At 44.9% G+C, this 26,365-nt stretch overlaps 1 protein-coding gene across 3 annotated transcripts in view; it reads left to right on the forward strand.

Annotated features, from left to right (window-relative positions):
* LSAMP (limbic system associated membrane protein) overlaps positions 1–26,365 on the forward strand; it is a 1,033,563-nt gene that overhangs the window by 910,734 nt on the left and 96,464 nt on the right. For all 3 annotated transcript variants that reach the window (XM_086761171.1, XM_086761161.1, XM_086761180.1), the window contains one exon: positions 2,672–2,797. In XM_086761171.1, coding sequence (XP_086617297.1) covers positions 2,672–2,797 — 126 coding nt within the window. The remainder of the gene's footprint in view (positions 1–2,671; positions 2,798–26,365) is intronic.

Genomic DNA, 26,365 nt, shown 5'->3' on the forward strand with positions numbered 1-26,365 from the left:
CCCCTTATGTGCCTTGCTTTGGTTGCTTCTCAGCTAATCAACTGTCAGTTCTAGCTCTTGAGCAGCAAACTGGCTTCCAAGTTCACCTTTTCCTTCCTCGTGCCAGTTAGAGCAGGTTGCCGAGGGCCTTATCCAAGTGAGTTTTGCATCTCTCCAGCGATGGAGTTTCCACTGCCTCCCTGGGGAACCTGTTCCTGTCTTTGACCTCCCAAAAGTAAAAGCTTTTTCCTCATTTTGAGTCAGAATGTTCCCCATGCTGCAGCTCATGTTTGCTGCTTTTTGCTGTTCACAGTGCATCTCTGAGAAAAGCCTGCCTCTGTTTTCTCTGCACCTTCCCACTAGATGTTTGTAGACATCAGTAGTCTCCCCTCAGCCTTGTCTTCTTCAGGCTGAACAGACCCAGGTCTCTTAGGTTCTCCTTGTACGTCATGTGCTATAGCCCTCTGACCATCTTGGCAGCCCTCCAGTGGACTTGCTCCAGTATGTCAGTGGCCTTTTTGTACTGGGGAGCCCAAAACCGATATAGTGCTTCAGGTGCTGTCTAACAAGCACCATAAAAAGGGATATAATCACTTCCCTCCACTTATGAGGCTACACTCTTGCTAATACAACCCAGGATGCTTTGTCTTTGCTGCAGGAGTGCACTCCTAACTCATGCTGAGCCTGTTGGACCCCCACATCTCTTGGACTGCTAGAGTCCAGCATTTTCACCCTTCCAGCAAATATCAGGGTGGTTGAAGTCCCTCACCATGGCCTGTGATTATGAGATGACTTCTATTTGTCTAAAGCAGGCTTCATCCACTGCCTTTTCTCGATCAAATGGTTGGTAGCAGACACCAACCAACAGTGGTGACACTGTGATATCCTAGCTAGTTCACCGCCCAAGGCGGTGCTGGGTGCACGCCAGCCGCTCCTTTGCAGAGAGCACACCCCATTTCCTCACCTTTTCCTCCTGTCTTTCCTGGAAAGCCTGTATCCATCCCACACAGCACTGCCAATCCTGAGAGCTGTCCCACCAAGTCTCTGTCATCCCAACGGGTTTATAGCACTGTGAATCTCTGTGAACATGTAATTCCTCCTGTTGGTTTTTTTTTTCACATGATGTTTGCATTGGTGCACAGACATTTGAGATGAGCCCTCAGCTGTCCTGCTTTCACAAGGGGAGTGCAAAAGCCTTTCCCTGGTGTGTTGCCTCCCAGCTGCTTCCTCACTGCCCTCACTTAGTGCCATGTCGTCACTTCCCAGATTATGGCAATCCTTTCCCAACATGCCTGGCTTAGATTTCTCCTTGCCTAGGTGAGTGAGCCTGTTGGCAAAGACACGTCTGGCTCGCTTTGTGTAACAGGTGCTGTTCCTGCTTGGGAGCCCCTGTTTCTCCAAGGAAGTCCTATGGTGATAGGCACTGAAGCCTTGTCCATGAGTTTGGGGCCTACAGGGAGGGACTAATGAGCTGTGGGTTGTAAACAGTATTCCTATGAATCCAGCAACACAGTTCTAAGTGGTGAGTTGCTCTCTTCAGGCTTCATTTCCTTTTCCTCACCTTTTCGTAGGCAGCTTTGCCTCAAAAGGACCATCAGCTGCTCCTTCCAGGGAGGGGGAAGGGGAGGCTGCTGTCTGTTTACTCTGTGGTAGGCAAAGCAGAAAATTATGTTGTTTCATTCCTCACTACACACAAATTTGGAAGCTGAAAGTATAATAAATAAATAAATAAGAAGATTCCTTTTTAGTCAGACTCCCTCACCACCTCCGGGGTGTGAAACATGGAAGCAAGACATGGCTGTGAGAGAGGAGAGACTGCAACAGCCTGGTCTGCTTGGAGGCTCATACACCAGCACGCTCCATACCTGGAGATACCTGTTCAGCTTTCAGCGTGGTCACTTTGGTCCCATGACACAAACTCAGTTAGCTTGGAGGTCTTTAAGGATCCTGAATGCCCGAGCCATGGCTTGTGAATCTTTAAAGATCCTATCATGCTTTTGTTGCTATGCCATGTGAGGTGCAGTCAGCCACAAACTACCAACTGCGGGCAACCCATGGGGGATCCCTCTTGGCTGAAAGATGTTGCAGAAACCTTCCCACTGTTACTGTTGTACCTTCCCTCAACAAATTCCTATTAGCCATGGTACGTGTCCCTGCTTTTCACCTCGTCACGGCAGTTGCAACAGAAATTAGCTTAACAGCTCTCTGGTTCAATTGCCGGTGAGCACTTGGTTCCATGAGCAGCAGAGCAGGGTCCTGGCTAGTACTGTGGGTTCCCTCTGCCCATGGGAAGTAGCAATAACTAATACACCCTCAGAGCCAGTGCCCTGAGGCCTAGGACTCTGCAGGAGGACATAGAACTGCATCTGAGACTGTTTGAAGTGTAAAAATGAGGTGGACAGTGCTTGGAGCCTGCTGACTTCATCCGTGCAGCCTTGAGGCAGTTAAGCAGGTTCTTAGAGGTTATTTTGTGAAGGCTCCCAAACTTGTCCAAACACAAAGCATCACAGTTGCAGCAAAGGCCATTTCTACCTGCAGATCCTTGAAGGAGTGGTACTTATTATTCTGATATAATTTCCTGTGAGAGGAGTCTGTGGTTGCCTCTGGTTAATAAGTAGGTAGGTTAAAGATTCAGACAGGCTGCCCTCCAGAAGTCTGAGTAATGAGGTCCAGCTTTCTTTTGTCTCCACAGTTCCACCAAAGATCTCCAATATCTCCTCGGACATCACCGTGAATGAGGGCAGCAATGTGACCTTGGTTTGCATGGCAAATGGGCGTCCTGAGCCTGTCATCACCTGGAGGCACCTCACCCCAACAGGTAAGAGACCCAACTGGACTCTACTGTGCTGTGGTTTGAGAACTGTACAGTGGTTTCTTTCTCTTATAAAATCAAGAAAAAAATGTCAGTAGCAATACAGGCAGCTGCGCAAAGGTGACAGGAATCTTAAATGCACTGCAAGCGTGTTTTGCAGTGTGATTTCCCAGGCACGATAACCAGATTGTCCAAGGGAACAAATGAAATTACTTCAGTAGATGCTTTGCAGAATTTGACCTGTAATTCTATTTAGCTTTGGTCTTCATCTAGTTGTCCCAATTTCTATGGCTGGTAATGCACAGCATGGTGGTGGAGACAAAACACTGCTGGTGCCAGAGACAGCGGAAAGGATTTCTGTTTACATATTACATAGAAGAGGTTCTTTCTGAAAAACATGGACTTTTCTTCCCACTGATTTGCCTTAAAAGGGAGAGGCAAACAGTGGCACCGATGATTTCGTATTACTCTCCACTTTGGCAGACAGCCTTCCTGTATCTTGTGAGATGAGTAAAGAAGATGCTTGATCTGCAAGATGAGTGAAGAGCAGGATGGAGATGAAATAAAGTAGAACTCCTCACTCTCTTTGTTCTACTATCTAACTGTGCCTTCCACACTCAAGGATGTCGTAAGCTTGGAAGGAAACTATTCTTTCAGTAGTCAGACTCTATGGGGTTAGCTTTGGTTGCAAGGAAACCTTCACCCTCTAAAGATTTATTAGTAGGATGGGAACAAGAAGTAGGTTTCTCTTCCTCTGTATCATGTACTTTGAGGAGAGAAGAACTCTTTACCAGATTTATTTTGTCATCTAAAATGTGTGGGGAAAGCGTTGATTAGCTCCGTATGAATAGTCTTCTGTGATATTCCATATATGTAAAGGGTTAAAGAGGGTTTGAGGTAATCAGAGTACGAGCTTTCCGCATGTGCTAGAGACAGTCCAGCTATCTACTGCAATTCAGCAGCCAGAAAAGGGGAGAGCATTGCAGAAAGAAGGTTTGAGAGAGAAGGGCAGAATGACACATTGAAACAGAGCTCAGTCCAAAGACTGCATGCAGGAGCCCCTGGATCTGGGGTCTGTGGTTCAGACTGGGGTTGCTCAGACTTCCTGTCTCATCCCTTCAGCCAAATCGAAGTCCTTCTGAGCTTTCATGTGTATGAAAGCCAGATATGCAGTTTGTATTTCTGGCCCATTTTTTTTTGCCATTCCAAAACAAAGAAGACAGGGAAGGACTGTGAGGAGGAGGTGGGAGGAGCAGAGCTGATGAGGGGAACACTACTCTGTGGTATCATCGTCACTACCTGACTTTCCTCTTCTGCTGTTTTCCAGTATTAAGCATGACTGTGCCATTTGCATATACAGGGGAATAGAATATATTTTTCACCTTTAATTGTGTATTTAGAATCTTCTAATTCTGGTATTTCAGTTCTTAAGATTTATTTCCTGTCGAATCTTCTAGCTTACTGCTGCCTCAGTCTTTCAGTCCTCCATCTAACTCCTCCGTTTATTCAAGTAGGAGACACTCCCTAGCTGTTCCATGAACATGGCCTAACATTGTCCAAGTTAAGGGAGTTACAAGGATGCTGGATTAAATCTTTATGAAAACTAAGGCCTCATACACATGAGATGCATTGTTCAGAGCAGTAATGAGAAAATTCCTGTCCTTACTCAACCCTTTGTCTGCATGCTTGTATTTCATGTTTTTTTTCCCAATTGTGCCACCTACTCCATTGTATCAGACACAGACTTCTTTTCTCCCTTTTTAAGATTCCTCAGAGCAATTCTTCACTCTGGCTATCCCCTCTGGTGAGCTACAGGACTAGAGAATCCCATCCCTGCTTTGATTTCAGGGTCGGTTTTCCTCAGTTTGCTTTTCAGTTTTCCAGCATGCTCCTTCACGCTTTTTCTCCTGTGCTGTGTCTCAGAGGTGTTGTATTGTTAGCATCTGTCAGTGCCATCTCACCACCTCACTTCCAGTCCATCCTCAATCCTCCCCTTTACAGTGAAGCCTGCCAAGCACCCCCTTCCTAACTGACTAGAGCCAGGGATGGAGGGCAGGCAGTTCCTAGTCTGTCACCTCCATGTCACACTGCTTGTTGTTCTCTCTCTTTTCCCCCATCTCAGCCCATGAACTGCTTTCAGGCAAACATCAAGTCTTTGTGCATCATGTAGCCCAGTAAGGCGCTTGTCCCAAAATGGGGGACAGAAGTGCTTCCTTTAAATATTTTCATTGAGTTTAACAATTAATATAAATTCCCAATCTATTCCAGAGCTGCTGCAGTTAAGAACACGTCTTATCTTCTAATATCATTTTTCCAGAACTGTAAGGCATTTTGGCTCCATTTATGCTAGTTTTGAAGACATCTGCTATGCATCAAAGAGCTATTTTAGATCATTGTAAAGGTTTCTAAGATCGATCTCTCTCCTTGGATTTTTTTTGCAGTTAAAACTCATGACTGCAGAACTGGAAGAACGAGCGTTATTGAGCTTCTGTAGGAGGTTTTGAATGGACAGGTTGTGAAATTAAACCAGCATTGAGGGGCAAGAGGGCCATATTACTTTTTCTTTGTGCACTCTCCTCAAGGAGTTAGTTAGCAGATTTGTCTATTGTTTCTTTAATTCATTGACTTCATCAATAGTGTTTGTTGGATAATTACCTGAGCTAGGACCACAGAAATGATTTATTTCTTGTTGTCTGGGAAGTGGAAGATACAAATGCAAAGGGAAAGCAGTATTCCTACTTATGCAAAGAAGGCAGGGATGCGATAGTTCATTTAAATGCTGCTGGGCCTCAGGAGTGATCATAGCCCACTCATCTGCATATTTGGGAAGTATTTTTTTAAAAAAATTGCTTTTTAAAATGCTACTTCCCTTGCTTTGCTGGTCCTTCAGTGAGTAGTTGAACTAGGCATTTTTCTCACATCAGCTGTAAGTCCCCAAGCCCTGAAGCAACCTGTAGGAAAAAAAACCCTTCTCCTTAGGCTGTGAGATAGCTGAAGTGTGACTGTGGTTGTTGGCTGCAGCACTGACACCTGAGAGGAAGGCAGGTAAGGGAAAAAGTACTTCAATAATTCCAATGGCCACTGACAATACAGATCAGCTTAAATTCAATGAAAGCAGGAATGACATTCCTTGGAACGATGCAAGTCCTTGCTCTCCACCTCAGTTTCTCTTCAGATGATTGACTGATTGGGTTTTGACAGAGCAGGTAGAGAGAGTCAGCCAGGCCTTTTTCCTTTTTATCTGTCAGGCTGTTATGCCGTAGAACGTTGGCAACTTGGTCTAAATAGTTACGGATAGTTTAATAGGCATTGCCTGGGAGCAGAAACAACTTCATTAGGTCTTCTCCTCCAGTCAGCAGAGCTTGCTTCTAGGATCACTGACCTGCAGCTTCCAGCAACAGGCCAGCACCTCTCTGCTCATAGACCAGTCCCTTCCTGTGATTCAGGATACAGCTGTGGGCTTATTAAACCTGCTGTGCCCTATGACTTTTGCTATCCCAGTTAGTGATTGTAAGGCATGGAATAGACTGTAGCAGCCCTCTGAATTGGATTTGTCAGGAAACTGTGATTTGTTCAGTTAGAGTGGGGATAAGGATTTATGATTTCCTATACGTACTACATGAGTTAGCAGTTGTCAGCATTAGAAATATTTCACAAGGGGATATGCTACAGTCTCTCATCTCTTGGAAATATCAAAGCCCAGATTCTCCCCTCAGTGACTTTGTATGATGAGTGAGTGTTATCCTGTTGTTTTCTTCTCCTTAATGTTAACTTATCACCTACATGTCCCTGCTCCTTGCGGGAGGTTGGACTGGATGACCTTTAAAGGTCCCTTCCAACCCAAACTATTCTATGATTCTATGATCCATGGCCTCCAAAGGTGTAGATTATTTTTTCCTCACTGAATCCAGTCCAATCAAATTCCCAGTAGTTGCACTATATCCTGGATAAGGTCCCAGCACAGGGCCTCATTCATCACGCTGACACATTCTGCGTGGCCTACTGCAGGCAGCCTACCCATATATGTCTGGTTATGTTTGGAGATACTGTGTTTTCCCTGTACTGTGCACCAAGATAACAACTAACACAGCCAAGAAAAGAATCCAGTAGGATAGTTTACAGATGGTAGGCAATGCCTGCTTTTGAGCTCATCTTAGTTTTACTTCACATCTTTCTTGACTTATGTTTATTCAGACTAATGCGACTTCTCCCTACCCATAAGCTGCTGAGATCAAAGTTCAGAGGCTTTAACATTTATTACTCCTCATCTCTCAATCTTATTCAGAGCCATGCTGGATGCCTGGTTGACTGAAAAAGAGCTTCCTGGGAAAAATAAAGATTCATGTGTGTTCATATTGTTATCAATAAAATCCTTCTCAACAGAAGCCCTGAAGAGTGGCCCCTTGTGTATTGGGTTAGCAGCAATATGAACATGGACATTTGTTGCAAGATCTTTGCATTACCAGAGACAGACAAACACAGAAGAAAAAGGCAGCTTCTATCCTGAGGAGCTTGTACTCAAGCTAACAGAAACAGTCCCATTCATGTTTCTGCTCCTTTCCCACGTTAGAAACCATGGAAGTACCTGAGAATGGTCAGATAGGAATTAGAGCTTCTCCCCCCAAAAAGGTGTTAGGATCAATAGCCCAACTGAAGTGCACCTACAGTAGTGCATGCGGCACGGGCAACAAGCAGGAGGAGCTGGAAGCCATTGTGCAGCAGGAAAACTATTATATCATTGCCATTGTCTAAACATGGTGGGATGACTCGCCTAACTGGAGTGCTGCAATGGGTGACCAAAAACTCTTCAGAAGGCAAGGAACCAAAGCCCAACTAGAACTTAATCTAGCTACTGCTATAAAAGACAATAAAAATGTTTCTGTAAATACAGTAGCAACAAAAGGAGGGCTAAGGAGAATCTCCATCCTTTATTGGATATAGGGGGAAACATAGTGATAAAACATGAGGAGAAGGCTGAGATACTTAATGCCACCTTTGTCAGTCACAAGTGGTGTTCCCTAGGGCTCAGTATTGGGGAGCCAGTTCTATTTAATGTCTTTATCAACGATCTGGATGAGGGGATTGAGCGCACCCTCAGTGAGTTTGCAGATGACACCAAGTTGAGTGTGAGTGTTGGTCTGCTTAACGGTAGGAAAGCTCTACAGAGGGATCTGGACAGGCTGGAATGATGGCCTGAGGGAAACTGTGTGAGGTTCAACAAGGCCAAGTGCCAGGTCCTGTGCTTGACTCACGACAACCCCATGTAATGCTGCAGGCTTGGGGAAGAGTGGCTGGAAAAGGTCCTGGGAGTGTTGATTGACAGCCAGCTGAATGTGAACTAGTGTGCCCAGGGGCCAAGAAGGCCAACAGCATCCTGGCTTGTATCGGAAACAGTGTGGCCAGCAGAAGCAGCGAAGTGATCGTCCCCCTGTACTCGGCACTGGTGCGGCTGCATCTCGAATACTGTGTTCAGTTTTGGAGCCCTCACTGCAAGAAAGACATTGAGGTGCTGAAGTGGATCCAGAGAAGGGCAATGAAGCTGGTGAAGGGTCTGGAGCACAAGTCTTATGAGGAGCAGTTGAGGGAACTGGGGTTGTTCAGTCTGGAGAAAAGGAGACTAAGGGGAGACCTCATTGCTCTCTCCAACTACCTGAAAAGAGGTTGTAGCAAGGTGGGTATCGGTCTCTTCTCCCAAGTTAACAAGTGATAGGACAAGAGGAAACAGCCTCAAGTTGTGCCAGGGGAGGTAGATTGGATATTAGGATAAGTTTATTCACTGAAAAGGATGGTCAAGCATTGAAACAGGCTGCCCAGGGAAGTTGAGTCACCATCCCTGGAGGCATTTAAAAGAGATGTAGATGTGGTGCTGAGGGACATGGTTTAGTGGTGGACTTGGCAGTTTTAGGTTTATGGTTGGATTCAGTGATCTTAAAGGTCTTTTCCAACCTAAATTATTTTATGATTCTATGTGTGGTGGCAAACTGAAAGGCAGTGGCAGGGAGAAAAAGCTGTATTGATCTCTATGGTGCTCAGCCCAAGGTTGAACAATTGAGCCGTTTACTGGCTGTGCATAAGCAGCTGAGGAGCAACTACAGAGTGTGAAACCTATATAAAACCACCAGATATCTCATTCCTGATCCAACTTACCTGGCCTCAGCTCAGCAAGGCCATTTGATAGAGAAGAGAATAGTCTAGATTCTCCCAAATTCCACCTGACAGTCTAAAGATACTCACTTTGGGTCAAAAAAGGAGCTTAGTTATTACAGTGGTAATCACAGCATAAAAACCAGTCTAGAGAAAAGCAGATAAGTATTGATTGCAACACCCAAGTTTCATGTCACAGCATAAAATGAAAGGAGATGGGAAGGCTTGTCAAATATGCCAGTCTCATTCTCCCTAGAGGGTGCTAGAAATTCTCATTGAATCTTAGAGAATTTACCATAGCCTGAGAAGTTTAGAAGGGATAGAGAATACAGAAGAGTGCCTGCATGCTCTGTGTAATTGAGATGGTATACATACAATATGTTTATAAACAGCTGTAGAACTCATTGCCATGGAAAGTTATTTAAAGATGAGAACTTGGCAGTACTAGAACAGTTTATGTGTTCCTGAGGATAATGTGAACAAATCTGGATATTCTTGTTATTCACAACAAAAATATTGAAAAGGATGTTAAGCTTCATGCTTTGGGGCTCAATTACTAGAGATGAGGATGAGACCTAAACTGGAAGAGACAGATTATCTCACACCCCCGCTCATGTTTCTTCCTTCAGTGAATGCCAGTCTCCTTGTAGGGCCAAACACTGAACATGAGGGAAGCAGAGAGCTCTGTGGATGCATGAGATTTGAGAAGACCATATTGTTCACATGTGCAACTTTGATAATTATGTCCCATGTTTGTTTGTTTCTCACTGCTGTCTAAGCCCAAAGTCTTGCTGCTGCACTTTGAGTTGCACCGGAGATGCTAGTTTATGTCCGAAGAAGACAACAAGCAGAAGCCCTCAGGCAGAGTCACCCCAAGTCAACTCTGTAGGCACTAGGTAGTGATGAGTGGGAAGGGAATTTTCTGGTTATCTAAACCATTTGGATTTAGCCCATCTCTCTGCTGCACTCTTAAAACTTCAGTAAAACTGCTGTGAAGAGAAGGAGGATTGTTGTTTTGGGTTGGTTTTGTTTGTTTTTTTTTCTCATTGGGGTTTGGCAGGTTTTTTTTGGTGCCAGCTCTTCTCATGCCACATCCTTCTCTGCCCCTAACTGCCTTTGCCTGATCAGGATATTTAAGATTTACAAGGTACTTGTTTGACTCTGCATTGTAGGATGGTGGGGAGCAACTGATCATTTTTTAACAAGGTCTCCTTTTTTGTCCTTTTCTTTTTTTTCTTGCATCCTCAAACTACAGTCTGGCAAAAATGTGGTCTCATCTTCCACAGAGACTTCTGGCTTTGCTTCTTACACACTCCCAGTTTGTTTTAGGACTCTTTCTGAGATGTCTTTTTCTCTCTTGGTCTAGTCTTCATCTTATCCAAGGTTATAGGGAAAAAAAAAAAGAAAAGGTTGCTGACTCGCAAAGAGCCTGGGAATCAAGCCAAAGTTTCAACTTTTTTAGGGCTTCTCCAGAAGGCATCCAAAATTGTTTCAACCTCTATTTACCTCCCACTTCCACTGGCTCCACATTTTTTACTTTTTTAGAAGTCTGTTCTTCTTAGTGCATGGCCCACAAGCTGGAGCTTCCCTGCCCCCTTCCTCACCTGTAATAAACTTAAGTCCTGAATATGCCGTCTCCCCAACACACTGAGGGGCTTTGATTTCTTCCTTCTGTGCCCGGAGACACATACACTGCACAGAGATCCCCCCTGTTGTAATAGTGCCCCATTTGGTTGCTATGGTCTACAGTGCTATTTTAGTACAAACACTGTTGATGTATGGAACATTAATTTTCTTACCAGCTTTGACTTCTCTCTCCTGTCCCATGGCAGAGAGGGAGAGCAAGGCCTTACAAGTATTTCGGCATTTCTGAGGAACAGGCGAATAAGGCTGCTGGGAGAAGGGAATTTGCCCTGCTGCCTTCAACAGTGGTTGGGGGAGAACATCTGGAGTCTTCTGGTCAGTGCTTGGCTGCTCCACCTCTGGTGAGATTTTCTGTGCTGTTGCTGGGATTATGTGGCAATTGTGTACCAAGTTAGTGGCTTTCCTGCCTCATAGAAATGTTGTTATTTACAGCAAGTTGAAGTCTGGTAGAGTTGACTCCATTTTTCCTTCTCCCAGGACGGGTACTACTTATAGTTGGCTTGGTGTAAGAGTCTCTTCCATGGCATTTTAAAGACTGAGGTGGTTTGTTTCCATATTAAAACTTTCATACACCTACAGAAGAGCAGCATTTTTCTAGTTCACTGCGTGCTGTGATGTTACTGTCTATGCAGCGCTGTACAGTCACTACCTCTACCCTCAAGGCTAGCGCTTCTCAGTGGAGATGTTCCTGATTAGTAGAGACATTCAGGAATAACTAGCTGCTTCTTTCTTTCCCCTCCTTGCATGAGCCAGTCTTGAAGGATCCCGGAAGACTGGATGCGAGAGTGAAAACTGAGCACCCAAGAAAATGAGAATTCAAAATCTTCCATGATAAATGATGACAAGAAGAGGAATTGCCATACACTACTATAAGTAGGATCTCAGCATCAGGTTAATGAACCATACCAAATTCTCCATCATTCCCAGCAGCACAAACCCATTGAAGTCAAGAGACTTTCCTGTCATAATTAGGATGAAAAGAGGAAAGCTCTCCTGCCTAGCATGGTAGAGGCTATTCATCTTGCTCTCCTTCCCTACCAGCCTTCCTTGTGCTCCAAACCTTCTATCAAGCACTCTTGTATCCTACCTGTAAGCAGTCAACTGCAGCAAAACAAATTGTCTGGAGAGAATGTTGTTGAGTGCCAGACGTTGATGGTGTGTGCGTTATCGTGTCTCCCTCTAGTGATCTGAACTAACGAGTCGGCTTTGGGTCTTTTGCGCTTGGAGATACTCATTTGGTGACAGAGCGTATCTGGATTCACAGGGACAAAGGGCTGATATTTTAGGACTGGGTCCCACTTCCCATGCTATCTGGACGTCATATTCCCCACTGGCAGCTCCGTGTTTACAGCTGTAGTTCACATCTGAAAATTCAGATGTGCTTGTAAAGAAACAGAGAGGTTAAGTGTGAATTAAAGAGAGAAAAAATTCATAGCATTTTAAATTTGATAGTTTCAATTCCAACATCCTTAAGAAAGGTATCCTTAAGAAGAAAATGGAGAGGCTGAATTTTTTTTTTCCCCTTGTAGCTGTAATCTATAAGTACTTTCACTTTAGGCAAGCGTATTTCTCACTCTCCTCACAGTAGGAGAGAGACACACTAATAAAAAGGGAAAGTTAAGGTGGTAGCTTATAGCTGTTCCCTGCGTTTTTTTCATTTAAAAAGAGAGACTTCACCATTTTTATTATTATGCTGTTATGTGGCTTCACCTGACTTCAGTGCTTGATATATTCTGCGCTGGAGCCAGATCTACGGTATCCTCTCATCTGAGGACCCCAGCAAGCGTGGGTGACAGCATCCACTGCAGCACACAGGTCCTGCCAGGACTGTGATGTCTGGAGGGAGTTTCCTGTACAGCCCCAAAGCCTTCAGCCCTTCTGGCTTCTCCCACACAATTGTCTGACTGTCTCTTGCCTCTGTGTCCACCCCCACGCCAATCCCACTGATGAAGCTGCTTGGCTTATATATTCCAGCTCTACCGATAGCTGGAAAGCAATGAGAGAACGAAGGGATGCGGAGAGGAGAAGCAGGAGGGAAAACATGATTTGCGAGAATCTCCTGTACAGAGATAGACCCGGGGCAAAGAAAAAGCCAGCTCTGAGGGCAAGACATTCCAAACCTGCTTGCCATGATGACCACAGCAAGGTCAGGTGTCAGTCGGCCTCCTGCAGTGTCAAGCTCTTCTCCCAGGTCTCTATTAATACAGTTGTAGTGGAGGTGGGAGTCTCCCAGCTGAAGGCAGTGAGCTATTTTGGTAACGCAGGGCTGCAACAGGCCTGGCATTGTGAACACTTCTTTTCTTTTTCCTCCCTCAGCCTCCTTCCTGAGCATTTCAGAAATGTGTCTTCAGAACATCTCTCCCTTTCCTGTCTGAAGAAAAAACATGAGCGGCTGAAAACATGATTCAGGGATTTTTTTTTAGGAGGTGCCTATTCAAAAGTGTTGTTCTTCTGTCTCCTTCAGTTACTTTTTCTTTCTGAGCAGCACTTGAAAAATATGACTCTTCTCATGTACTCTGTATTTTTTCATGCACTGGCTGAACAAATCATCCTTTCTCATAAACTCGCAATGAGTGCTCACCGCAGTGTTACTGCAGCACGGGAGAAAAGCAGGCAGCAGATGGGAGGCTCGGAGGGGATGGCTGAGTGCAGGCCGATCCAGGGAAGCAAGAGCTGCTGCCTGATGCCACCCTTGAGGTTCGTGACCAGTTTGGGGTGACAGGCCATTTGAAGGACAAGCATGTCCTGCTAAAGGATCAGCAAAGGCCACCAGCAAGGAAAGTGTGATGCAGGTAATGATGGCCTGGGAAAGGCATTGCTCATGACACATTTCAGTTGTCGTCGTATTGGCAGAGGGCAGCCTCTGAGTAATGCAGCCTCTGGAGGGTCCCTGTGTTCCTCGTAAGGGTTCCAGTGGGTTGGTGCCCTGTTGCATGTGCCTGGCGGAGAACTGCTGGCAGGGTCCGTGTACCGTAATGGTCAGTGCCTATCATTAATGCCATCCTTACCTTACAGTAAAAGCCACGTGAGTATGCATGTGTGCACTGCTGCATACGTTATTTGTGAGCAGTTTACTACGTGTTCATTTGTATGTTCACTGTGTTGGTGTCTGTGTCTGCATTTTGCTGCACAGGTTAGCTTTTTGATGTTTACCAGCCATATGCACAACCTCAAAGGCTTGCGTTTCCCCAGTGGTAGAATTGTGAAACACAGCAGTAAGCATGAAAAATAAAAACAGAGGAGAAGAACGACAGTATATCCTGAGTCATATTGTACCTGCCATCCTTTGACTGTGGGGCACGGATCTGTACAACTGTCCAAGGCCTGTCTGTACAGCCCAACCTACAGCTGCAGGACGGGGACAGAGAATAAGTATTTTAGTGTCAATCATGATAAGAGACAAAATTTCAGAAATCCTCTGAACTGCAGAAGCTCAGATCAGGCTCCAAACTTTGCAACTTCAGCCTCTCTGACATGCTTGCTTGTATCTACTGCATTTATCTTTGCTGTACTTGGGCATCTTCCAAGCAGATAAATAATTGGTTCCTGCTTCTGTCTCCCCTTCTGCCCAAGGAGCTTAAAGTTAATTTGTGCTGACTATTAGTCTTTGGGTAAAGCTGCCATTGTAAAGGGAAGACAGGGCAGATACAGATAGATGGTTCTTGCACTGTGAAATTGTAAATGGCCCAATTTTCTGCGGGGAGATCTACAACCACTTGACTGCTGTGAGGAGGATTCCTTGTAGCTCTTGGGAGATTTCCAGGGGACAACACAGGTGAAGATGGGAAGCCCACATTCCCTAGACATTCCTTCAGTAAGCCCCAGCTCAGAACCCTGGAGCTGCATGTTCCATGACTTGGGTGAAACACAGGCATGTGGAGAAGCAAGTCATTTCATATGCGAGGCCGGTTTGTGCCTCAGGAAATGCCAGGACGGGCCTCTGAGTCCATGTACAGAGCAGGGGCTGTAAGGGACTTGGGGACAAAGAAGTCACATTTGCCATGCAGCAACTCCTCTGTGAGATGAGGGAAGGAGACTGTTAACTCAAACAGACAAAAGTAATTAGAGGAGTAAAATAATAGATTAATGAGCAGCCAGTGTCAGGGGAACTTATTAATTATCAGTAGAGGATTTCCTTCAATGTGGAGGCTGGCCGAGGGCATGCAAAATAGCAACCAAAACTCTAGTCCCGTTTAAGGACGTTGCTGGGGAATTAGTGGCACGGGGTGTCTGGAGAACGATAGCAGAGGTTGAGTTAAATGCTTCCTTTGAATCTTGTGTTATGTGTGGCTGGGGAAGAGGGGGATCTGGGAAGTGCTAGATAGTATCTAACGGATGTTAATAATGGCTCAATAAAAATTCTCTGATAAGAACACATTAAAGTTGCACAGTTAAGCGCTCACAAGCCAGGTAAGGTGAGATTTAAGGTTACAAATGCAACCTTAACTCTTCTCCTGCTGAGCGTACCTTAGCAGGCAGCCTCTAATTAAGGGGCATCAGGCTATTTTTCAAGTAATATATCATAACACTGGTTAATGCTCTCTTCAGCTTTGGACAGTTGCACACGGTGTCTTGTAATATTGTGGTTTTGTCTGTGTGTGCCTAGTGAAAACCAGAGTCCATTTTAATTACGGCACTGAGGATACTGCATTAGTTGTACTTGAACCAAACTTGGTGATTTAGACACAGGGTCCATTTAGACTGTTTAGATACAGGGCAACCCACCATCCATTCTCTCAGGTCACCATTTCATGTGTCAGAAAGCAGTAGGTGTGGAAGGTGTTGACATTAGCTGCAAGTAGTGTTGAAGATGAGGTTTTCCTTTCTAAGGACTGATTTCCACTCTAACATGTTGTGGTTTTTATTTGTTGCCTTACTGAAGCATTCAGACTGTTCACAGGGTAAGATGTTACTCTGTCCCATCATACTGTGCCACAAAATATGCCTTTCCTCTGTCACTCAGGAGGTAACTGTTCACGTATCAACATGTTTTCCTTTTAGAACTCCTGCATTTACAACTTTCAGTCTCATTGCATGTACAATGGTTGTGGTATACTGGGAAAGAGAGAAAATGTACAGGGAAATCTGTTCTTGGAGAACATTGCAGAAATAAACAGACTCAGTGTGTTTAAACTACACATCGTAGGACTGACATCCTTCCTTGATAGTAATGCTGAGTCGTTAGCCTGCCCATTGAACACAAAGTCCTTTGAGGGGAAGCCATCCATTCTGCTGTGTAAGTCCATGAGTAAAAACCTCGGTCCTTCTCTGCAGACTCTTATTGCAGTAGTCTTAGATTTCTCACGAGCACGACCTGCAGCACACCCTGCTATCCCACTGCTCGTCCTGCTACGTAGGGAGGCTTGCTTTGGATGCATTTGAAGCAAATATTTAACATTGTTGGGACTATGAGTGTCATCAAATCTATTGGGCATCATGTGAGTTGGGGTGTAGACTTGCATGTGTGTTTTATATCATTTAAAAGAGTTTGAATGTTCTGAGATTAATTTTTTGTATTGTGGATCACAATCCAAAGAACGGATCCGGTATCAGGAACAGCAAAGGCAAGGGCAGCAGTTCTAGCAGCAGCCAGAGATCTGTTGATATTTTTAAGAGTTTCCAAAAGTGTATTCGTTTGTCCCCAGCAAGAAACTATCATGTTGCAAGAGGTATGCCTTAGAGGCAGGTGCAGGCTGGTCAGCGTGAAGCAGAAGCTCATCAAGAGGGTTACATCTGAATAGGAAAGGTCACATAACCCCAGGTGGCCCTTCAGGAGACGGGCACTGCCTGCCCACAGGGCAGCAGAGCTTATGTGCCAAGTATGAGAGAACAACTGCAAGGAGGAAAAGCAGAGAATTTCATTGAAAGCCCCCAGTGCAGAGAAATATGCTGATTAATTTCCACAGACCTGCATGGATCTGAAGTGAGCTAAAAATTTCCTCATTCTGAGACTTTGGGGATCACTGAGCAGAGTTTGTTTAAAAGAAATGAGCTTCATCTGAGAGGTTTTGCAACTTGTGCTAATGAGAGTCTGTCTGTCAAACTTAAGTGGCATCAAGTGGCTCAGAACAAGGGCTCTTGGGCATTAAATGGTTCCTACCAAATACCAAGCCCATTACCATGATTGGCTGTTATAGCCCTCTAAACGGCAAAAGTGATTAAATTGGTCGTTATGAAACACTAAAGATGCATAATTATGAAAAATAAGGCTTGAGTAAGAGGAGATTTCATCTCACTCACTGCTTTGTATCTCAAGGAGGAATCAATGCAGAAATGTTTTAAAAGCAGCCAAGGGTTGCCCCTTGTCTGGTTTTCTCCTGACGGTCTGGGAATCATGAATGTGTTTGGAAGTGAAGGTGTTTCTCCAGTCTCTAGACTGATATATGAGCTGGAGTCCGAACATCTAAAGTCCCCCTCTCTGCATAAGATTGAGTTTCTCCCTTGTCGAGGAGGGTTTGACTCCCTGCTATCCCTCACGTGGTCTTGTACTCAAAGACTAGTAATATTTTCTTGGTAATGTGCCACAGGATACATCTAGCCCATCCAGCTGCATGGAGCAATGAGGTGTGAACACATTGGGTCCTGTCAAGAGCGAGAGTGCAGCCAGCTCTACTGAAGCCACAGCAGAGCAGCGTACAGCAGCGTGGGTGGTCAAGGGAGGTTACGCTGGGCAGGGGCAGCTCCAGCAAATCCATGAGTCCTAAAGCAGTAACACATTGGCATATTTAGCAGACTGGGAAATCAGAATTAAGAATTGAGGGTCTTCAGCACGGAACCACCATGGGAGGCCTTGAGATACTTGTGCCAAGCAAGCCCAGCTCTGCCCAACTCTCCCTCCTTTTTGCTAAGGGGAGGTCCAGTGCACAACTCTCCTCACTCCCCTGGCACATCAGGCACTGTTACCCTATCCAGGAGAGAAGGATTTATGTCCTCAAAATGTCAAGCTCAGGGAATGCGACAGGCATGGGCACAAGTATGTTTTCTCCTCCTAAGAAACACACAGCTGCTCTGGAGGGATGTTCTCCATACCACAGAGAGAGACTTTCCAGGAGGCAGTTTAACAAAGGTTGGTGACAAAAATGAAGTGTCAAGTCTTCTGTCACAGGCTTTTGGTAACTGTGTACAAGAGGGCAGGGGGCACTGAGTATCCATGAAACTCTACAGGTGGGTGAGGGGGCTGAATGAAGAGTTGCATAGCTCTTATACATCTTTGAGCTTAGAGTGTCAGCGTAAAGGGTGGTGAAGTTCTACCGATGAAAAATGGGAGGCCTTTTGCCTTCATCGCAGCTCACTTCCCTGTTTTTGGGCAACTTGGAGGATGAGGCCAATGCTTTGCACCCTTCCTGCTCTCCTGGTCCTGCCTCCTCGCTGAGCTAGTACCCCCCACTGCTGCTTTGGAGCCCCTCTCCCATTAAAAGGCTGGAATAGCACTAGGCACAGAGCAGAATACGTGCATGGTGGTTCTCCAGCACAGCTCAGTCAACCCAGCCTTCCTGAAACTCTAATGTTCCTAGTTTGCACAGACCTTCAGCAGAAATAGATTATTTATTCATTTTACTCTTTTTTTTAGTTCTCTCCCTTGTTGGTGCCACCCCAGCCCTAGAAGAGTTTTATAACCTCCTTAGAAAGAGTAATAGTGGTGCTGAGTTATGCACAGCCTCGAGGGCCCTCTGCTCTCCTTGGGTTGCTGCACTGCTCTCTAGGTGAGCGCTAGCTGAGTCACTGAGCCCAAGTTCTTATTTCTGTTGTTGAAACTTAAGTGGTTAGAAGGAATATGCTGGTATTTATGTGCCCTTACTCCTGTATCTGATATGTAATGTACCAGCACATCCCACCCAAAATTCCATTGACCATTCATCTGCCTCATCTATCTGTCTCTGCTCTCCTTCCTTCCTTGTGTGACAGCTGATGTTGAGTATCTTTCAGGAACTTGATTTGTTTGTAAATCAAATGCCCTTAGAAAATTATTAGACATTGCTTGGTACTGGAGTATGTCATTTAAGGCATTAGTCACCTTTAAGAAAATGCTCCATGTATGTGTGTCATTTGTGACATAATTCATATCTCAGAAGTCAAGCAATGTCATCTGCATATGTATGAGCATGTGAGCCATCTAGTCAGCTGATTTGCCGAATAAAATGGTCTTTTCCCCAGTACTCCTGTGTAGTCAAAATAAAATGTGCAGTGTCCTAAATGGAAAGCCAAGTATCCCTGCCTTTTGAAGAGACTGCACTCTTCACAGAGATGAAGTTGTAACTCACCTCTTGGCACCTATCCTTGTTCAGTCCACCTCCAAATCTAGGCTACTCAGCCAAACTTGCTCTGTCTGAAAAACTACTTGTGTTGATTTAAACTGAGTTAGAGGCATCCTGAAAAGTTTTAGACCACTCTTGAGGTGTTGAACATAGGACAGCTTGTGAAAATGAAATGATTTAATTCCTTAGACATTTTTCTAACTTTTCTTGTGACTTCTTGTAGTTTGCACATAGGTGTTGGCTTGAACCCCCAGCTGTACTGGAAAAGATTATTCTCTATACAGTGAATGTTTTTCACAAGTTCTGGTTATGGCGATGCAGAAGTATTTCATTATTGCAGCTCTCTTCCAGAAAACACTGTGACCACTATGAAGTACCCTGCCCACACACTAGCTTGTAGGCATTTAAAAAATTTCTACATTTAACATTCTACCAAAACGATGAATCAATTTGTCTAAGATTTCCCATATTATTGGCCTAGCTTATGCTAAAAAATAATAGGGTTGTGGTTGACAGGATCTGTAGACGTGACATTATGAGCCAGGACCCAGATTGCTCGAGGTTTCAGCTTGCTCAGTCAAAACGCTTTCCTGCAGAAAAAAAAAAAAATAGCCCAGATGCCTCGAAGTCCTTAATTTGTGTTCAGGGAACAGTTTTTCAGGAAAGTATGTATTACAGAACTTGGAGGAGAGAATGAGTCAAAAACTGAGCTGAGTTCCACGTATGGAACCTTTTCCCAGCAATTTCTCATCTTATAATTTGGTCTGTAAGTCCCAACTGCATTTTAGTTGCTTTTGACAAGGATGACTTTGATGACAAAAACTGGAGAGGGGGACCTGGTGGGGGGGAACTTAGTTATATAATCAAAGTTGGGTTTTTATGGTTGGGAAAGGCCTCAAGACTTCCTCAAAGTTTACAGCTTCCGTGGCCAGAATATCAGTGTCTGGAAATTGTACAGGGAATTGTACCTTGGGGGGGTTGAAGTTTCCAGGCTAAAAAATGAATATACTAGTGGCAAAGATTGCCTTGTGACTTTGATTTTACTTGTTTTGCTGACCTTTGTTGCATCACTCCATTTTGCCTGTATATTGCCACTCCTTTTGCCAATGCCTTTTTTAATCTAGTGGTTAGACAATGTCAATAAATCTAGAAGGGAATGTTACAAATTCCCTATTACCCCCTCTCAAATGCTAGCTTGGACAAAATTCAAATTTAAGGTTGTGAACAGAATCTACTTGGACCAGTCTTCACATTGCTATCGCAAATTGCATGCATCGTCTTTTAGATGCTGAAAATGGGTTCAGAAGGAGAGACTTCATTCAGGAAAGTTGTCCAGAACAGATTTTCTGAAAGTTACTTTAAATATAAAAGCGCTGTCAAAATACTAACCTTAGCAAAGGCTACTCATTTAGCTGGCTAGCCTGCAAACCCAAGGACCAGACTACCTACTAGCTGTTGCTTACTAGACATCAGCCTAGCAGAGGTGAGGATGTGGCCTACAACCACGTACCAAAGCAATGCCTCTGCTCCTTGATTGTCCTTTTTATGAACATTTATAGCGTAAGCTCTTTCCTCTCCAGAATTCCCCAGGTCAGGAAAAGAAAAGGGAGTGAGGTACCCTTGTCAATAGCTCTTCTGTCAAAGCCTGCCTAATTTATATGCAGGCAATAACTAAATGATGCCTGTGGGGAAAGGCAGCAGAGACAGGGCTGGCTGAGCAATTTTAAGCAATCCTTTCCCATATGCATTTTCCAGTGTTCTGAAGGCCACTTTAAAACGTAGCTTTAAACTCCTGGACTTGGAAAAGTGTGAGGGAGCAGGCTTATTAAAACCATTGCAGCCCCTTTCAAGCATCTGAAAGAGAGTGCAGCTTGTACTGAGGTGGTAAGCAAGAAGATAAGAACAAGATGCTGTTCCCTAGAGGGGTATGGCAGTCTCCAAAGCATTTGCCCTATAAATGTGGTGCTTGGGACACGAGCGTTGCTGGAGCCCCTCCTCATGACGAGAGCTCGAAGTTCAGGGGTTATGAGAATGGAAGAGCTGTAGTTGGCAGAGAGCTCGGTGCAGACACAAATGGGAGGAAGAAAGCTGCCCCACATGATGCCTCTCAAAAACGGGAACCCAGCATACAGACGTTTCACAAACAGCATTTTTGAGGGCACCAAGACTGAGACCCCCTACTCTTCCCTCACTCAGACTGCTTCTGCTCCTTTAGCTCATTGGATAAGCTCCACTCTGGGGGACTAAGGGCTCATCAGGCCTGAAGACTGAGCCTCCCAGACACTGAAGTCTTCTGCACTTGGCCCTTCTCCACTTTTCAAAGCAAGGAAGAGCAAGCACCTCCTCTCTCTGCAAAACGTTCCCATCAATTTTGGAGGTTGTCACAGGCCATGTCCCCACCATGACACAATGCAATCGTCAGAGATGCTCTCCCCTCTTCACACCACCACATTGCACTGGGAATTGACTCTTCTCCCCATATCAACATCAGAAACCAATATTCATAGCTTCTTCTCTCCTTTTCCCTATGCGGTGCTGGCAGCTGCTCTTCCACCCCCTTACTGCACTTGAAATACCTGCCACAGTAATGGGATCCTCCTGCAAGCTCTTTAATTGAAAGGAATTTCTGTCTGGCCTGGAGATGTCAGGAGGCTGACGGAGACGTGTTTCTATAAAACGAGGCTTGATCTGCAGTGCAACAGGCAGTATCTGGATCACTGAGAATCCTTCACACTCGCTGGCTGCAGCCAGCTTTTCAATGTTGGGCGTTAATTAAAGTGCGGCTGTCAGGGTGTAGGTGCTGGGGACCCCTCCAGCTTGGCTGCCGGCTCTCCCTCTGCAGCACCGGGCTGTGGGGTGCCACTGCTTCCTTTACACTCGCCGCTTCCCCCTGCCTGCTGTGCCACTTCCATTTCTGATTCCCATCAATTTGAAACAGAGCCCTGCTGACCGCTGCTCGTACATCTCCCGGCATGGCTAATAATAATGGCCTCTGTGGGAAATGATGGGCTGAGACAGAGAAAGGACGGAATGGTGCTCTGGCTGGGGTAGGTAGAAAGAGGAAAGTGAAGTGACAACCAGCTAAATAGCAAGAGAGAGGTGTGATGATAAAAACAAACAAACCTGCAAATGTCTAAAAACCCACAGCAATGGCATTCCTGAAACAAATGGGGAAAGACAAGCTTGAGTCCCTGAGGGAGAGAAGCAGGGGAAAGAGAGAGAGGGGGCAAAGCAAGCAGAGAATCAGCCAATAATTGAAATGGCATCAGGGAAGAAAAGAACTGGAGAGCACAGACAGGCTTGGAATTGGCAGGTGGCAAAGAAAGAGGATGAAAGACAGAGGGAGAGAGCATGGAGGAAGGAAGATGTGGTTGTAGAGAGTGAAAGGAAAGAGCAGAGAGGGTGATATATGTGGAGCTAAGCAAAGAAAATGGATTCAAAGAAAACGGGAGGTGGGGAAGAGACCTAGGCATTGACAGAGGAGGAAAAGCAGAGATGAACTGAACCAGGGTAGAGAAAGGAGAGAAACCAAAATATTTAGAGTTAGAAAGAGGGAGGAAAGAACAAAGCAGCGGGAGATAAAGAGTTAAAGAAGAGCAAGTTGAAGAGCCTCAGGTCTATGCCATTGAAGTTCAGCAGAGAGGCACAAAGAACAGCATTTTGGAAACACAGAGCACCTGATGGCACATGCTTCTCCAGGGCTTCAGCAGTCCCCATCAGCTGCTTGGGATATGAGTGTGAATTCCAAGGAAGTGCTTTTCATTTTTGAATAAACAGAGTTTGATTTGTGGAAAAGCTTTTGGCCCTGCTCTGCAGCCATACCACCCATAGCAGATAGCAGGCAGGTTTTTTTGTAGGTATTCTCTCCCTAGCAATACAATGGTACAAGCAAGGAAAGCAGCAGGCATCTCTTGGTTGTGCAGATCAGCCACCTCCCTGCTCCATGTGTGTTAGGTAATTGTCTCTAGCACCTGACCCTGTGCAGAAAGGATGTTTCCTTCTGTTAGTAAAGCAGATCAATGCTGTCATCATGCACCATCAGAGATTTTTCTCTCAGTGCAAACAGTTACTACTGCCCTTGGCACTCATCAATAACCAATTATGCGATGATCTGCATTTTATGGCTCACAATTTTTTACCTCCACACATAGGAAATCAGGTATGATGGTTAGATTTCCTCTCCATAATTTCTGTCCTTCGGCTTAGCTGGGATGAAGCTGAGTGGCAGCTGAGTTGGAACAGGACTGCTTTTGCTGTGCTGCAAGGAGGTTAGCCAAAGTGCAGAGGTGAGCCACGGCTGCCCAGGCAGAGGTGTGTGGGCAGGTATTTGGCAGGGTTCATCATTCTTCTTAGCCGCTCAGATGCTCAATAACTGAAGGTCATTTTGCAAGCAGTCCTCAATGGTCCTTCACTGAAATGCTAGCACTCATGTCCTGGATTCTGTGTTTATGACTGTCTCTGGCCTCCTGTGTAACATCTTTCTGTGCCCCCATTATTTTGTGAAAGAAATGTCGCCATAACACCAACCATTAGAATTTTACATTTGATGTACTTCTAAGGCACTTCTGTTCTTTTTGATGGAATGGAACAGATATGCATTTATGGTAAGCACAAAAATTGTTTAGGATTGGGTTACAGGTACAAATACGTGTACAAATACAGAACTTGCTTACTTCAGATATTCCACAGCATTTGTCAAATTGAGTCACTGGGCCTCATTCCAGATAAGGCACAAGAATAAGTCTGAAAAGCAACCATGAAAGAGCACAAACACAAAAATATAATTTTTAAAGATCTGCATGGAACTATTAATGGAACTATTTTTTATTGCTACCCTTTTCCCAGCTTTTTTCCAACTCCTTAGAAACGGTACTTACCCCTCCCATCTTTGCCATTTCATCTTCCACCTGTCTTCTGTAGAGTGTTCAAATAAGCTCTCATCGTATTTTTTTCCTGGTAAAGATAGGAGTCGTTAGTATCAAATACAAGTAGTTGTGGCGCAGAGAAATGGAGGGACCTGGGTGAGCCTCCTGGCTGGCATTCTGATGCAGAGATTTGGTTTTCAATTAGATAATGCTCTCTGAAAACAGGGCTGCTGGAGCACATGGGACAATATTGACTAAAGCACGAAAAAATTCAGTGGGTGACCTTCATGCTCTTGCCTATGTAACCAATCAGGATGCATGGTGTGTAAATGCCACCCAATCGGTATTCATTTCGTGTGACTCGTAACCAACCCGCACCAGGGAATGGATGAAAGGCAGCGTTCAGGTATGTAATATGATTATCGGATAATATATCAGACTGAGATTCCACAAAGCCAAAGGGTCAACAAGACTGGAAAATGTATTTCACAGCTTCTGAGAAGATGAATTTTTGAAGATTAGTGTGTCCTCAATATAAAATGAATAAATAAATACATAAAATAAATAGATGTCACATAACATGGCTCCTACTTCTCCCTAGCTGACCAGCCGACTCCCAGGGAATACTGAGTATGTGGACACCCTTGCTTGTATTTGGTCTGGGTTCTGTTTGCACTTATGAAACGAGAGCAACGTTCTGGCCCCTTTGCTGTTAGAGGCATAGCGGAATTGCGTGATTTGTTCCCACAGTTTTTCTTAGCCCTTTGACATGGTGGCCTCCCTTACTGAGATCACAAGATACACTCCTGCTGGTGGTCACCATCTTTGGACTCCCAGGGGTGCAGGCAAGGTACTGCTTGTCCGTCAGTCCTCGCTCCTGTCACTAGCATGCCTAGGGAAGGTTTCCTGCTCGGCATCTACGTGCTCTTTCCCTACCAGCCTGCCAAAGGTTTGAGTCAAATCACCTTTGACTCACAGAGTAATGCACATTCTCTCAAGAGTCAGCCTTTACTTGACCTTTGCCTGGAAGACCTGACTCCCTCACATTTGGGAGGATGAGACTGGAGACTGTTATTACAACTGGCTGAAGTTGTGGTGTTTATAAAGTTTTAGCAAAACACACTCAACTGTTTGCTCCAGAGAGACTACAGCTGTGGTAACATTATAAATCATTAACATCAACCTATAAAATAGGTTCCCAGGCATTTGCACAGCTGCTGCTGATCTCCAGTATGAGGAGTAACCTATGATGCCAATCCCCATCTCAAAGATCATCTGTATGATCTCACCAGTAGCATTGTTTAGGCTGCTTAAAACCTCACTCATGTCAAAAACCACCAAGATAAAAAAGAGGGAGACAACAGACACAGAGATTTCTGGTTTGTAAATGGATGCAGCTGCCCCAAAAAAGCTAGGAGCCATTCTTGCAAGGCACCCAAAATAGCTGTGCTGTAGTCGGTGAGAGCAGCTTTTAAGACAGACACTTCCTTTTCTCACGGTTCAAAGAGCAAGTAACAAGAAGTAGTAAGTCTCAGAGAAGAGAAATGACCTCTGAATTTTCTCAGAAAAAAAAGCTGGTTCTCTTGAACTGGAAAAAAAAAAACAAAACAAAACAAAAGTTGCTGGGCTTTGCAAAGAAATATTCCTTACATTAAAGGAAAAAGGAAAGTATAGTAAGATTTTATTGTAGCTAAATTTTAAGGCCAGAAGGGATCGTCTAATTTGATTTCACATGTAGCACAGTCCAGAGATCCTGGCACAGCAATTCATGTGTCAAGTCCGTAATATCCATCAGAACGCCAGCCCATCTTTCACAAGGGCGCAGGTGGCACCACTGTGGCCTTTTCCCATGGCCTGTGCACACGGCTCCGGAGTGCCCGAGCACTCCCATCTCCCATCTCCAGAGGCTCCACCAAACCTGGTGTGCTGGAGGCGTGGCCTCCTCCCCTTCCTGAATAGGTTTCCTTTCCACAGAGAGCTTCACACAGCCTGTGGCATCTGTGGAGAGGCAGGGGAATGAAAGCTAATGAGGTAAAACTCACACGCTGCTCAGATCGGGTTCTGGGGACGGGCTGTCATTTGTCTTTCTTCCAAACTGGTTCTAACTGGCTTACCTTTCCCCCACTGAAGTACTCACGATTTGAGTGCCTTAGGTGAGAGAAGAATAACAACTTTGCTGCACTTAGGGCATCATTGTCAAATTGAAGAATTGGGGAGGAGCCACTTCACCCAAGGAAAGTATTTGTATTCAGTAACCGCTGAAGTGCAAACAGCTTCCTCTCCATGGTCTTGGAGGGGAGCAAAGCGCTCTCTTGCATTTTGCCTGCTCAGGGGAATGGTTTGAATTTAAGGATGTGAACAAGGCAAGGAGGGGGGAAATGAGCAAGTGTTTCCCAGGAATACACAGATTTCTGTCCCACTGCAAATGCCCCGATGTGGAAGCTGCTCGTTTTATAATTTCTGATATAATTCTGGAGAGAGAGGATAAAGCATGGCAAATAGGTGAGGACAGAGGATCGTAGCCCTGAGGAGTGTCCCATGTAGCAAACAGAAAACTTCATGTAATGTTTGCAAGTTGCAGAGGCTGTTTAAGTGAACAGTAAATGGAGCCGGAAAGGGAACACTCCAAAGCGTTGGAATATCTGGTTGTGTTTTGGGCTGTTGGG

This window comes from Chlamydotis macqueenii, chromosome 1 (genome assembly GCF_036417535.1).
Source record: "Chlamydotis macqueenii isolate bChlMac1 chromosome 1, bChlMac1.mat, whole genome shotgun sequence".
Classification (NCBI taxonomy): Eukaryota; Metazoa; Chordata; class Aves; order Otidiformes; family Otididae; genus Chlamydotis; species Chlamydotis macqueenii.